The sequence below is a fragment of the Heterocephalus glaber genome, unplaced genomic scaffold (assembly GCF_053883595.1).
Source record: "Heterocephalus glaber isolate CG9 unplaced genomic scaffold, H.glaber_assembly_v1.0 deba00000347, whole genome shotgun sequence".
Lineage (NCBI taxonomy): Eukaryota > Metazoa > Chordata > Mammalia > Rodentia > Bathyergidae > Heterocephalus > Heterocephalus glaber.
The window spans coordinates 53,900,196-53,914,186 of record NW_028258143.1 but is presented as its reverse complement, the minus strand read 5'-3'; the positions used below and the strand labels follow the sequence as shown (position 1 = coordinate 53,914,186).

General features: G+C 35.2%; 1 protein-coding gene across 2 annotated transcripts in view; it reads left to right on the top strand.

Moving 5' to 3' along the window:
- Positions 1 to 13,991, top strand: part of Gpr155 (G protein-coupled receptor 155) — a 43,499-nt gene that overhangs the window by 9,387 nt on the left and 20,121 nt on the right. For both annotated transcript variants that reach the window (XM_013076986.3, XM_004857699.3), the window contains exons 3-7: positions 3,879 to 4,278; positions 6,933 to 7,098; positions 8,069 to 8,224; positions 10,068 to 10,151; positions 10,774 to 10,891. In XM_013076986.3, the coding sequence (XP_012932440.1) occupies positions 3,879 to 4,278; positions 6,933 to 7,098; positions 8,069 to 8,224; positions 10,068 to 10,151; positions 10,774 to 10,891 (924 nt within the window). The remainder of the gene's footprint in view (positions 1 to 3,878; positions 4,279 to 6,932; positions 7,099 to 8,068; positions 8,225 to 10,067; positions 10,152 to 10,773; positions 10,892 to 13,991) is intronic.

Here is a 13,991-nt window from a genome sequence, read left to right as displayed (position 1 = left end):
ATAGAAGAAAAAGAAACAAAGCTTTTGTAAATAAGGGGAGGGAAGGGGGGGCCAAGTGGGGTGTGGGGAAAAAGCAAGATATATCATGCACAGATACAAATTCCCTATGCTGAATGTTATCATTATGTATATCTAAAATGTACCAATAAAGGGTTTGCTTCAAAAGAAAAATGATGCCTTCAAGGAACTTAGGGTTTGTCAAGGTGGCACTAATATGGAACAAAGTACCGTGGCAGTCCATAGAAGTACTGCAAGAGATTGGCCTTAAATAGCAGGCAAGATTCAGGTAAGAAAGGAAAGATTTCAAGAAGTTAGAAGGTAATGGTGTGATCAGCATGTAGAGCTAGTAATTATGAACATGGTGTTTGGTGTAACTATGATACTAAACTGGCTGATGGGACCTTTACTTCACGGAATAGTAAGAGATGATGTAGATAAACAAGAGACCAGTTCTGGAGACAGGGCTGTGCATGCCAATAAAAAAGATTTTGTAGCTACTCCTGTGGGCAGTGAGAACTGAGAGAAAATGTTAACTTTTGATTTTTTACTTTTGGTATTACAATTTGTTAGCAGTGAACAAAATGGATGAAGAGAATAATTGGGAAAACTCAAAAAATATGTTAGTAAACATATTAAGTAATCTAATTTTGAGACTAATAGTAGTAGAAATCAAGAGGAGACAATTTAAAAATTCCTGCAAAAGAAGAAAGTAGGTGCAACCATGCCCTTTATGTGCTGGGAATGTGTCCCAAGGCCTCCAATAGAACCCTAAAACCATTGCTAGTATTGAACCCTGAATGTGCTGCTTTATCTGTACATACCTATATAGTGAAGATAAAGTTTAATTTATAAATTAGGCACAGTAAAATAATAATAGAATAACAATGTACTGTAATCAAATTTATGGGCATATGTTTTTCTTTTTCTTTCAAAATAGCTTACTATATTCACTCTTACTATTGACCTTGTGTAACTGATCCTGCAGTAAACAAAAACAAAGAATAAGGGTGTACTACTGTATTTGATGACTGGCCAGCTGTAGGTAATAAAAACTGTTGCTCAAATTTGCATTAAGCTTTTAATTTAATTTTTTTTTTTTTGGTACTGGGAATTGAACTCGGGTCCTTGTGCTTGCGCAGCAGGCGGCAAAACCACTGAGCTAAATCCCCGGCCCTGCTTTTAATTTAATTTTAATTTTTTAATCTAACTAGCTAGCTATTTTGCAGTGCTAGAGATTGAACCCAGGGGCTCTACCACTGACCTACAGCCCCAGCCATTTTCTTTTTCTTTTTTTTTTTTTTTTTGAGACAGAATCTTGCTAAATTGCCTAGGTGGGACTCAAATTTGCAATCTTCCTGCCTCAGGCTCCCTCAGTGCTGGGATTACAGGCATGTGCCACCATGCCAGGACCTTAAGCTCTTAAAACAATCAGAATTCAGGCCAGGGAAATAGTTCAGCAGCGCAGTGCTGCCCCTTAAGCACAAGGTCCTGAGGTCCATCCTGGTACCAGAAAAGGGGGGGGGGAGCAGAATTCATTATGTAATGATTATGTGCTGGGAAAGTAAATTTCCAGAAAAAAGAATAGAAGAGGCTTTGAGTAGATTATGGAAGTATAGCTGTGAGTTGTCAAAGGAAACACCTTTGCCCTGTATTTTGACTGCTAAATCAAATATCTTTAGTAATCAGACTGAAAACTCAAGATATTTCCAAAATACACACTCTATTTACAAATTGAGTGCTGATCAGGTATAGACTACCTTTCTCTTTGAGATGGACCATCTAATGAGAAGTGTAGCTATATAAGAATAGTTATCAAAAGTGCTGCGTTTCACTTAGAATGTGAAACCTTATGAAATATCAAAGAAAACCACTAAGAACTATAAAGCTAGGATATTTAACTTAGAAATCAGTGAAAGGAATTTATGAAATTTTATGTAATCAAATATGTTTTAACCTCCCATTAGGAGATATTATAGACTTCTGCATGTGCTTAGCTGGAAAAAAAATTAAATCTTTTTAAAAGTGAGTTTTAATTGAGATCAAGGTGAACTTCTAAAGATTATATAATCTAATTACATAACTTTAACAGTCATGTTCCTGTCTGAACTTACGTATCCTGAGTAGGTAAGCAAATATATTTTCCTACCTGTGTCACTCTATCTTAACGTAAGTTGAGAAGCTTAATCTTTACTCTTTTTTTCACATGATTGCATCTCTCCTTGTGATTGTGTCTCTTCATTTTTTAATCTTTTTATCTCAGCTTCAGATTAAGTGCTTTAGATTGGATAATTTTGGAACCCATTGCCAAAAAATGTGCCTGGAAACTGAATTGTTTAATCCCCATCTCTAGGTTGCCCTGATCAGCCCCAGACCAGTCTACCAACCCTTACTTCTTCCAGGTGACTTCTAGAAGTTTGACCCAACCCACTTATCTTCTTCCAAGGAAATGTCTTATGCAGTGAGTGGCTTGATTCTAGAGTCATCATGTATATTCACAAAAAAAAAATCTCTTAAGTCACCCACAAACCACAGCACACATACTTTGTGTTGGACCGTTTCTCATCTAACACAGCCTGCTTTTTTTTCTTGAGCATTGTTATTCCTCAGTCAACATGTGAAGTAATTAGTTTATTCTTGGGAACATGGTATGTGAGAAAGAAAATGAGGCTTCTCTTTTCCCAAGAAGGTGTATTTGAATTTGCAATAGTTAAATATACATTTACGAGATTCTATTCTATTCCCCTACCAAGCATTTCCTAGAACTCAATTTTCTATGCCTATTTCTTTAGCAATGTTTCTAGTCTTCACTGTATATAACCACTCCCTTTCATCCCTATCAAACGGAAGTTACTCCTTTTCCCATATCCTAGATACTACATAAGCAAAAGAAGGTGGGACAGCAAACTTTGTCCTCATAGCTACCTTGTTCCACTGCTAGGCCCTTACTCTCTGCTCTGGTGTTAACAACTACTTTGAAATTCATACCTTCTGACTAGTCTGGTGATCCTCATTGCTGTCATCTTCTAGACATTTCCCCTTGTTCATCAAAGACTTTAATGTCCAGCTCTCTTGTCATATTTATTTCCAATTTTACCATTCTCTTGTTTGCTCTCAGCATCCTCGGGAACTACCCATCAAATTCTCTGCCCTCTTGATTCCTTGGCCTCTTCATTTCCCATGATGTATTTACTTCCTTCCAGCCATGACTCCTATGGCCACATCCTAGACCTAGCCATCTGGGAAATATTAAACTCAACAATTCACTATCTGACTTACTCCAAACTTCCAACTGCACTTAATTCTAGGACTTCACAGGGATCTCCAGTCTCTGACCTTCTTACTTTCTGTCATTCCTCTTCCACCTTTGCTTCTTTCCTATACAGTGTGGGCTCCATCTCTCCAGTGCTCACTCTTAGGTCCTTGTTTATCCTCTCTCCTCAGTCCTCCCTCTGTCATCTGACATCTGCCTTACCATTCCCATGAAGCTGCTCCTCCATGGGTACAAACATCCCTCTTGCTGCTATTACTACTTTAAAATTTAGATCATTACCAGATATTTTACTTTGAAAACTCTGAACTTTGAAACTCTGCCCCTTTTGGGGGACTAATCACAGCCCCTGGGTAGTAAAAATTATTTAGCTTTTACTACAAATAATTTTAGAGTTGATTGTTGTTTTATAAAGTAGATATTTTCTATAGTAAATTTTTCTTCCTTTCTAGCTTTATTGCTAAAATTTACTTTTCCACAACTAGGCTAATGTGGATATTTGATACTATTTACATTAATTTGCAGCATGTTATAATTAAGCATAGAAAATGTTGTGTACATATTTATATATTTATATAATTATTTTAAAATCAATATTTTTGTTTTGCAGTTGAAGCTTTATATCAAACTACATACCCAGAATATCTTCAGTACATATATTTGGTGGCACCAATATCTCTTATGATGTTAAACCCTATAGGGTTTATCTTCTGTGAAATCCAGAAGTGGAAAGACACTCAAAATGCTTCTCAAAACAAGATAAAAATTGTGGGACTTGGATTTCTGCGTGTCTTACAGAACCCAATAGTATTTATGGTCTTCATTGGTATTGCCTTCAATTTTATTCTTGATAAAAAGGTGCCTGTATATATGGAAAATTTTCTCGATGGACTTGGAAATTCTTTTTCTGGATCAGCCCTGTTTTATCTTGGTCTTACAATGGTAGGAAAAATAAAGAGACTGAAGAAGTCAGCGTTTGTCGTACTAATTCTTCTCATCACAGCTAAACTGTAAGTTTTGATTAACACGGGAATTGTAGTTTGTAGAAACCTCATTTAGCCAACTCATGTAGTGTATCTGCAAGAGTTTGAATATTAGACCTTCCTTATAGGTTAGTTGTGATTTATAGGAAAATGGGATGTTGATGGATTGCAGAAAATCTTTTCCATATAAATTATTTCATTTTACCATCAGAGGATAAAGGCCATCAGTTTCCCTTCACTTTTTTTCTCTTTTTACCTAACTTTTATACAGTTTCTTGAGTATCTCCTAATGTCTCAGATCATATTTTAAAGGAATTTTGCAGCAAATTTTCCAGCATATTTAAATCCATTTAAAACTTAGTCAAAAACATCTTGGTCATATGAGAAAAATACTTTTTTAAAAATAAAAGATTTATGTGAAGGTGGCAAAAGGGGAAAAAAAGAGCTACTCTGAATGAGTAGTGTTCAAAAGGGAAATACTTGAGAAAAATGCTTTTTAATATAAACTTTTTTTCATGGATTTGGGGAAAATATTTTGCAATTTTGCCTTTGGTTGAACTTCCTATAGGTAAGTCAATATGAATGTTATTAGACATCTGATCCTAACCTGTCCAAAAGTTCTTTATAGCTCCTTAGTTAATAGTTTTACAGGTTACTTGGCTCCTTAGCCCTGAGGATATACTTCTTAGTGTAAGTGACATAATTTTACTGCAGTATTAATCCAGCTCTTTTATAGGTCAATTTATGGAATCATATGCAATAGTATATCTATTTATATTTCCAAAATAAATAAATATATGAGTTCTGAAAATTGTGGTGCTGTTATATTCGTCAGAAACAAAATACTAATTACTATTGCCAAGGTAATATAGTTCTAACAATAATGGTATTATGAACTTCAACTTATAAGTAGAATTAGTTATTCAAATTTTTTTTCAGCCTTTGTTTCTTATCAGATATTTAATTTAGTTTTTAGAGTTTGTTGGGCTTTTTTTGTTTGTTTGTTTTGAGACAGTCTCACTATGTAGTTCGCACTGGCCTTGAATTCACTATGTAGTTCAGGCTGGCCTTGAACGCACAGTGACCCTCCTGCCTCAGCCTCCCAAGTGCTGGGATTACAAGCGTGCACCTCCGCTGGGCCATTTAGTTCTTTTTTAAATGAAAAATGTACATATAGGAGTACTTGTTGCCCCCACCCCAGGGCATCTGTAGGTGCTGCTGTGAGGAGGTATCTGCACAATCTGGATAGTTTCAAAGGAAAGCTGCATTAGGTCTGCACTGGTGTTGTGCTTTTTCTGTGGAATCTTGAATAATTTGTCTAATAGTTGGCTCTTAACTGGATCTGGGTTTCACTAATTTTCTGTTCCACCTTTGTTGTTCCAGTTCCCTTTGCTAAACCTTTTTTTTTTTACTTACGATAAAGAACAAAGTATAAGATACCTATTTTTCTACTGGTTTTTAGAATTTTCTTCAGCCATATTGTTATTAAATCTTGAATCAAAGTAAAAATTTTAAAGTGTTTAGTTTTCTTAAAGAAGTTCTTTAAGAAGCTTGTTTTCTCTCAACACTTCAGTGAACCAATAGAGGAAGCAAGAAAACAGCTATAATTACAACTTTTACCTTTTTTTTTTTTTTTTTTTAGCAGCACTGGCTATTAAACTCAGGGCCTTTGCACTGAACTACATCTGCAGCCCTGCTTTTTATTGACTGATTGATTGATTGATTATATTTTTTTTTATTTTTTTATTTTTTCCTTAAATTCTTTTATTGGTACATTTTAGGTATATCATTGGGTGCTTGTACCTGTACATGATGTATCTTGGTTCTTATATTTTCCCCATTCCCTATGCACCCTTCCCTATTTACAAAGACTTTGTTTCCATTTTGTCCTTTTCTCATAATTTTTCCTTTCCCTTCTTTCCTTTCCCCTTCCCCTCCCACTTCCCCTACCCCTTTGGACCTTTTCTTCCTATTTCAAATTATCAATTTAGCCCTGCTTTTTAATTTTGAGGCAGGGTCTCTCAGAGTTGAACTCGCAATCTTCCTGCTTCAGCCTGGAAGGAGTGCTGGAAATGCAGGCACGCACCACCATCTTTGGCTGTTTTTTGCAAGAAAAATATTTGTCAAACAAAACAAACCTATTTCCCCCTGATACTCTCTGATATTTGAGCTATTTCCAGAATATTGTTACACTTTAAATGCTCCAAGCTAAACTCTTGGTTATTTCACCAAAATGTCCACAATGCCTACAAATACATACAGCTTCTGAGCAAGAACAGAAAAATAACCTAATGCTGAGCTCACTAGAGCAAGCTACTGTTTAGGGACAAGGATTTTTTTTCTTGTTTACTTTAAATAGTTGGTTATATAATAATACAGGAGAAAAGGACTTTACCATTATAATACTGACTTATAATGCTTATGCTCTTTCATATACATTATATCTTTTTTCCTTTTATTATTAATTTTACAAAAAGTTGGGTTTCAATGCATATATTTTGATTCTATCCATCCCCCATTAACCTCCTTTACACCCTTCTTTCCCTCTCCTTTATTCCCTTCCTCTTATCTAATAATAGTCTCCCTTCTTTCATGTCATCTTTCAAAATTCCACATATTAAGGGAGAATGTGACAAGCATGTTTTGATGTCAAGTAAATTATGCATTTTTTCTTTCTTCAGCCTGGTGCTGCCACTTCTGTGCAGAGAAATGGTGGAACTCTTGGACAAGGATGACAGTGTAGTGAACCATACAAGCTTATCAAACTATGCATTTTTGTATGGTGTCTTTCCTGTAGCACCAGGAGTGGCTATCTTTGCCACACAGTTCAACATGGAAGTAGAGATTGTGCGTATACACTACTTTCTAAGTTTGACTGTTCTGTGGTTAATAGAAAAGTGAAAATTTTAAACACAGAAAGTAACATTCTTTCTATGAGAATTTGAGACTCTAAGCAACCTTGTTGTAAATAAAGAGGTATTATGTACCATTATGTAACAACAGTTATTTAATCTTATCTTTATTCATCATGGTTTTTTTTTTTTAAGTTTTAAGTATTTTGATTTTTGTTTTGTTTTGTTTTGTTTTTTGGTACCAGGAATCAAACTCAAGACCTTGCACTTACCAGGCAGGTGTGGTGCCACTGAGCTAAATCCCCAGCCCAAGTATTTTGATTTTGTACCTGTATTTAAGTCTGAAAGTTATTTACAGGACTGTAACTTTTGAAATTTTGAGGAAAAAGCTTTCATTGATAATTCAACCACCAGATGTAAAATACCACATAATCAATAGCAGCAAATAGCAAAAATCAATTACCACCAAATTATTAACAGTTTGTAAGTTCATACTATCTATATTATTAAAGAATTTCTGAATATAGTATGAAGAAATTAAATTATTTAATGAAGGTCAGTTCTATTATTTAATCTGTAAAATGTTTGGTAATTTTTCTTTTTGTGATTTCTTTCCCTAAATTTTATGAATAGTACGGAAGGAAACTGTTCATATTTTTAATTAGGTCAACCAAAGGGTGTACTTTCTAGAACCTAGAACATAATCAACAGTGGAATTTTTAATATTAGTTATATGTAAATATTGCTTGAGCACAGATTGCAGAAGGAGACAGGGCAACTTACCTGTGGTTTCTTGTAAGGACTCTCAGGAGGAGGAGTAAGGTTTAGACTACAGGCCTGGATTCCATGGTGTTTTTACTGACTTGTTTTTATTTTAGAATGTTTTAGTGTGTTGCGGGTATTTACTATCTAAGGTAATTGTTTAAGTGACATTGTGACATCTCAATTTGACTTCATTTTTGCAGGTAACTTCGGGGATGGTAATAAGCACATTTGTGTCTGCTCCAATCATGTATGTTTCTGCCTGGTTACTGACCTTTCCCGGTATGGACCCTAAGCCATTGGCATATGCCATCCAGAATGTTAGTTTTGATATAAGTATTATTAGCCTGGTCTCCTTGGTAAGTATGTTTCAGTGTTGAGTGGAAACCACAGAATGAGTTTGAGAATAGCTTGTTAATAGTAAAGGATTGAAAAATCTACTTTCTTATGAAATAGAGAAAACCAAAGCCTGTCTATAAAATATAATATCAACATTCCAGTTGACTGAGTTTTGTCTCTCCAATTGGGAGTTTGATTTGTTAAATAGAAAGGCATGAATGAGATTTTGTCAGAACAAGGTTTGACTCCTGGCCCTATGATAGTTTAATTGCGTGTCTGTGGAGTTAACTTCTCTAAACTTCAATTTTCTCAGTTGGAAAATAAAGATAATAATTTTACCTATTCCCATACAATTATTTTAAGGATTAAATGAGATAATAAATGTGAAAAGCATCCTTTAATGATGAATCACTATACAAATACTAGCTGTTGTAGAATCATAGGTTCAGAAGAGCTCTTTGAGATCAAGTTCAATCACCCATTTAATGTTAATGAAACTTAAAGCTACTTCTCAAATTGGATTTATCTGGCTCAATTTAAATAATTAAGCATTTGACAACTTGCATATCTTGTAGATTAAGTTGCCTATTGAATTCAAGCATTGTTCCAGATTTTTAAAAGACAGTGTTCACTATTGAAGGAAAAGGGATGGAATCTCACATCTGCCACATATTCTTAAAATCTGTGCTCATTGATAAGAGGGAAGTTAGGGGAAAGAGACAATATGACTTCTGTGGCAATAAAGGGATGTCTTAGATACTTTTCTTGTTGCTGAGACAAAATACCTGACACCCAAAGTTAAAGGAGGAAAGGTTTATTTACCTCACAATTTATAGAGGTTTCAGTCTATAATTGGCTGGCTCCAAGGCCGGGTGGCTTGGCAGAGAGGCATCACAGAGGAGAAACAGTTCATGGTGGGCAGAAGGTAGCAAAGCAACAAGGGGCAACCACAGCTCTTTCTATCTATCTTATCCAGGCTACTTAGGGTGAGTAGCACTCACACCCTTAATCCTAGTGCCCTTGATCCTAGCATTGCACCATGCTCAATTCTAGCATCACACACTAGATCCAGGTACCTCTGAAAAAGCCCGACCTATGACTACAGGAGGCTTTGGGGGGACTCTAGACACAAGCCATAACAGATGAGAAAGAAGAAAATCAGCTGGCTACTATGTAGATAAAATAGAAACCCAGTCCTGGGGCTGGGGATACTGCTCAGTGGTAGAGCATGTGCTTAGCATCCATGAGGTCCTGGATTCAGTTCCTAGTGCTGAAGGAAAAAAGAAAATCAAATATGAGGAATGCAAGATTAATCTTAAGGTAAGTGTATGAGTTTTAAAGTATTGGACAATCTCAAATTGAGATACCTCATGAGCTAGTAGAATGAAAATCGAAAGATAAAAACGTAGAATAGTATATTATAACTGCATCTCCTACTAAAATCCCTTTCCTGAATAATTAGCTGTGAACCTGTCCGTGTCCCACCTCAGCCACTAAAGGTAGGTGTAGTTATAATATGGCCCTGGGCGAGGCATTAGTACTTAAAGACTGGAATTTTTGAACAGCTAATTTACTATGGGATCACTCTGTTTTTTTATTTTACTTTGGATATAATAACTTACCTTAATAACCATTTTTGGAACTAGTAAATAAAATATTAGAATTTTTTATGAACCAAGATAAAGAGATTCTTTAAAGATACTAATCATGGTGCTGGGGGTGTAGCTCAGTAGTAAAGCACTTGCCTAGCACGAGTGAGGCCCTGTGTTTGATCTTCATCACCACACACAACACCACTGTGCTATTTAAAGTAATTATAAAGATTAAGAGACATGAATAACTTTGGAAATTTTTGTCTTTCAGATCTGGTCTCTGGCTATTCTTCTCTTAAGTAAGAAATATAGACAGCTTCCTCATATGCTTACAACTAATTTGCTTATTGCCCAGGTTAGTATACCCATAGCTATTTAAAACTATGCTTTTCTCAGGAACTTTTCTTCTGTATAGGAAACTTATTTCTCTAGGTGTTCCCAAATATAAACTCAAAAGTATTAACAAATACAATCAATTGTAATTTGATTATAATTAGTTTATGCCTAATATATTAAATATTGCAATAGGTTTTGAACTTTAAGTTGAGACTAATAATGGCAGTTGGTAATAACATCTTCCTTTTTAAATAGAAATAATGCAATCATGAAAAATTGGACTCTCACAGTCTGTCTTTTCTAGTTAAATCTGTGCTTATCTCAAACTATAATAAAAAGAACTTCAGTGTTTTCTATGTAAACCATTACTAAAATGAGGTTGGTATTTAGAATGTGATTATCATCTTTTTCAGGTGAATATGTTATAGGTTTTGCATAAAAATGAGCTTTTATCATAAATCTTGAAGTTTTATATAATACTAAACCATAACTAATCAGTGTTAATTTAAAATGAATAATTGTATTTGCTGTGAATGAAACGTATATGAATGTGACTAGCTTAATAGTTATTTTCTGTGATGGTATTGAATCATATGATTTTCCTAGCTATTTACAAAGTCTTTTAATAATTTTTTCTTTAGTCTATTGTCTGTGCTGGAATGATGATATGGAATTTTGTTAAAGAAAAAAATTTTGTTGGACAGATTTTGGTGTTTGTTCTATTGTACAGCTCCTTGTATAGCACCTACTTGTGGACAGGTAAGTTGCATCACGAAAGGACATTAAGGTCTGTTCCCCTCTCCCCCACTCCAGCTTCTAGTCAACTATGTGAAGTCTGGTAGTACAGGATTAGGCTTTCATACCCACCAACACAAGCAGTCTGCAAAGCTGAGTTCTCTTTCTGACACACTCTATTTCTGCCTAAACCCAGAGCCCTCTGTAGTCACATGGCACTTTTCCTCAGGGTCTGACTCCAAGCCAGTGTCAGCACCTCTCCCTTTTGAAGACACAAGAGGGCAAGTGCTAGAGGGAAGTAGAGAAAGGAGAGAATGGGCAGGGGTCCATCCCAGGGGTCATACTGGAGGCCTACAAAACTAAAAAATTGTGACTCTGCCTTATGCCCTCAGTTTCCTTACCTATAAAAATGGGTTGCAGCACCTCATTGAGTCATTTTGAGTGTGAAATGAAGTATGGGTATTTATGTCTGGTACACGGTAGACATTCAACAAATGAACTATATTAGTTATTAAGTAGCGGGAAAAGAGGTAACATGAGAGCAAGAAAAGTAAGTGCATAAAAGAGTATGGACATACAAGAGGACCTAGTGAGAAAGACTATTTCTTATTTCACCTGGATCCAAAGAACATTCAAAAATAAAAGCACATTTATTTGGATGGAGACATTCTGGTATGTTTGAAAAATTCTGACTTTTGTATTCATACTAAAATTTGGTACATAAAAGGAAACTGTACAATGGTTAAGAGGCAAGTGTCCCTTCTTTCCTGGGAAAAGAAAAACTATGAGAAAAGAAAAAAATGCAAATGAAGTCTATGTAAATAGGGAAGGGTGGAGGGGGTGAAGGGCGCACAGGTAATGGGGAAAAAATAGGAACCAAGATACATCATGTACAGGTACAAGTTCCCAATGATAAATGTAAATGTATTGTATACCTAAAATATACCAATAAAAGAATTTAAAGGAAAGAAAAAGAGGCAAGTGTTAGAAAGTCGCTGTGAAAGACCTTTGATTTCATGCTTTCAGGATCAAAAGGAAGTTCCATGTAAGTCAACAGCCTTTTGAAGTGAGGCAACAGTGTAGTGAGGAATTACAGAATGAGAAATTCAGTGCAAACAGAAGATGGTTTGTGCTCCTTAAAAGCAAGTACACCTTGCATAGCATGAGAATTTTTATCAGATGTCAAGTTAAAAGAGCCTAGAGACTTTATTTCCTAATATAGATGTGCCATTCTAATGTCTAATCTCTAAAACCTGAGTTTATTCAGGTAAAATTGATAAGAATAAAACAACAGCAGATATGTATATCGGTAGGCTCAAACTCTTTCTCAGAAACCCATTTCAAGCATGCATTGCCAAAATCTATCCAGAGAAATTGTTCTGAGTTCCCTAACCCTGATGATGGTGCCCTTTAACCTTCAGATTATTATGGTACAACAGAATTTTACTATATTTTTAAATCTCCTGTTCAGTCATTGTTTATTTTATTCATTTGCATATCATTCTCACAATTTTTGCCCTACCAACTTACCACTTGGTTTTTTCCTTTAAAATTGACACATTTTTAAAAAACTTTAATCAGTTGGGCCTTTTATCAATGAGATCCCAAGTTTCATGTGCTAATTAAAATTTTCAAATGCATATCAAATGCATAACTAGTTTTTAAAAATTCAGCTTTGGGCTGGTCTTGTTTAAATCCTTCATTTTTCACATTAGGAAAACAGGCCTGAAAAGTTAAACCGCAGTATGTGCCACAACTTCATCAGGAAGGCATGCAGGGCTAGATCCTGCCTGACTGTATAAGGTTTTTTCACAGAGCAGGATTGATAAATATGACAGTTTTAAAGAGTAGGCATACCAGTGGCATAATCAGCACACAGTACTTTTATAACAATTGTACAGTGCCCTTGCTGCTGTAATTCAGTGGGCATACTTTTGTAATAGGTTATTTATTTCCCTGGCACTTGAAAACCTGAAACTAGAGAGTATACAAATGTATTAGGGGAGGAGCAGTGTAAAGAAAAACAGTTCTCAAGGGCCAAAGTGCTGATTTATGTTAATTTTAGGATGGTGTTATTTAATCTGTACAGTCTCATCTAGATATGAATTCTTTATATCCAACTATAAAAGGAAAGCAGATTCATAGATTAGTTTCAAACAAAACTATAAAACCAGTAATTCTAATTAGTAGCATTAATTAGTATCACAAAAGATCTTTTTTTACCTAATTTAAATCATAGCTTAACATGTAAAATGGAATTACTTCCCTTGCTTTTCAAGTTTGGCTAGCCTGTACCTCCATATATGGTATAGAGTTATAAACTGGTTACCTCACTACTTTTCTTTCTTCAAACTACCACAGAACCTTTGTTTGGATTGTGTATTGTTGATACCATTTGGCTTTCACTTGGCTCAAACATAATATAAAGCCAAACGTAAGCTCTGAAATCATGAGACTGTGCTTGATTATATGGTGGGTACACAAGGATTATCACTGAAAAACAAAACAAAAACAACTTTAAAATTTTTATATATTATCAGATCCCGAAGAATATGCCTAAGAAACCATAGAGGTGCACAGATCTGAATTTGAGAAAGAGAGTTGAAGAACCTACCTTATGTCACAAGGTTGGGTCTACCCTCTGCTGGGTATAGGACTTGGGTGAACCCTTGTTTTCATGTCTATAGGATGAAGGTGTTGATTTGAAACAGAAATCCTTTCCAATGCTACAGTTCTGTAGAATTTTATTAAAACAGATGTTACTTGTATAAATGATTGGATATGATGTTCAAGAACTTGAAAACATTTGTGTTTGTATTAAGTTCATACCATGTTTATATCAAGCTCCATCACTACACTTTAAGAATTTTTAAAAGATATAACCTGTGTAAAAATTGCTTATTATGCTTGTAATGCTAGCACCCAAGGAGGCTGAGGCAGGAAGTTCAAGTCCAGCCAAGAAATTAAGTAAGACCTTGTCTCAAAAAAAGAGGGGCCAGGGGCCAGGGATTTAGCTCAGTGGTTCCAGCTCCTGCCTCGCAAACGCAAGGTCCTGAGTTCAATCCCTGGTACCAAAAAAAAAAAAAGAGAGGCCATTTGTATGGAAAAAAAATGCTTATAATAA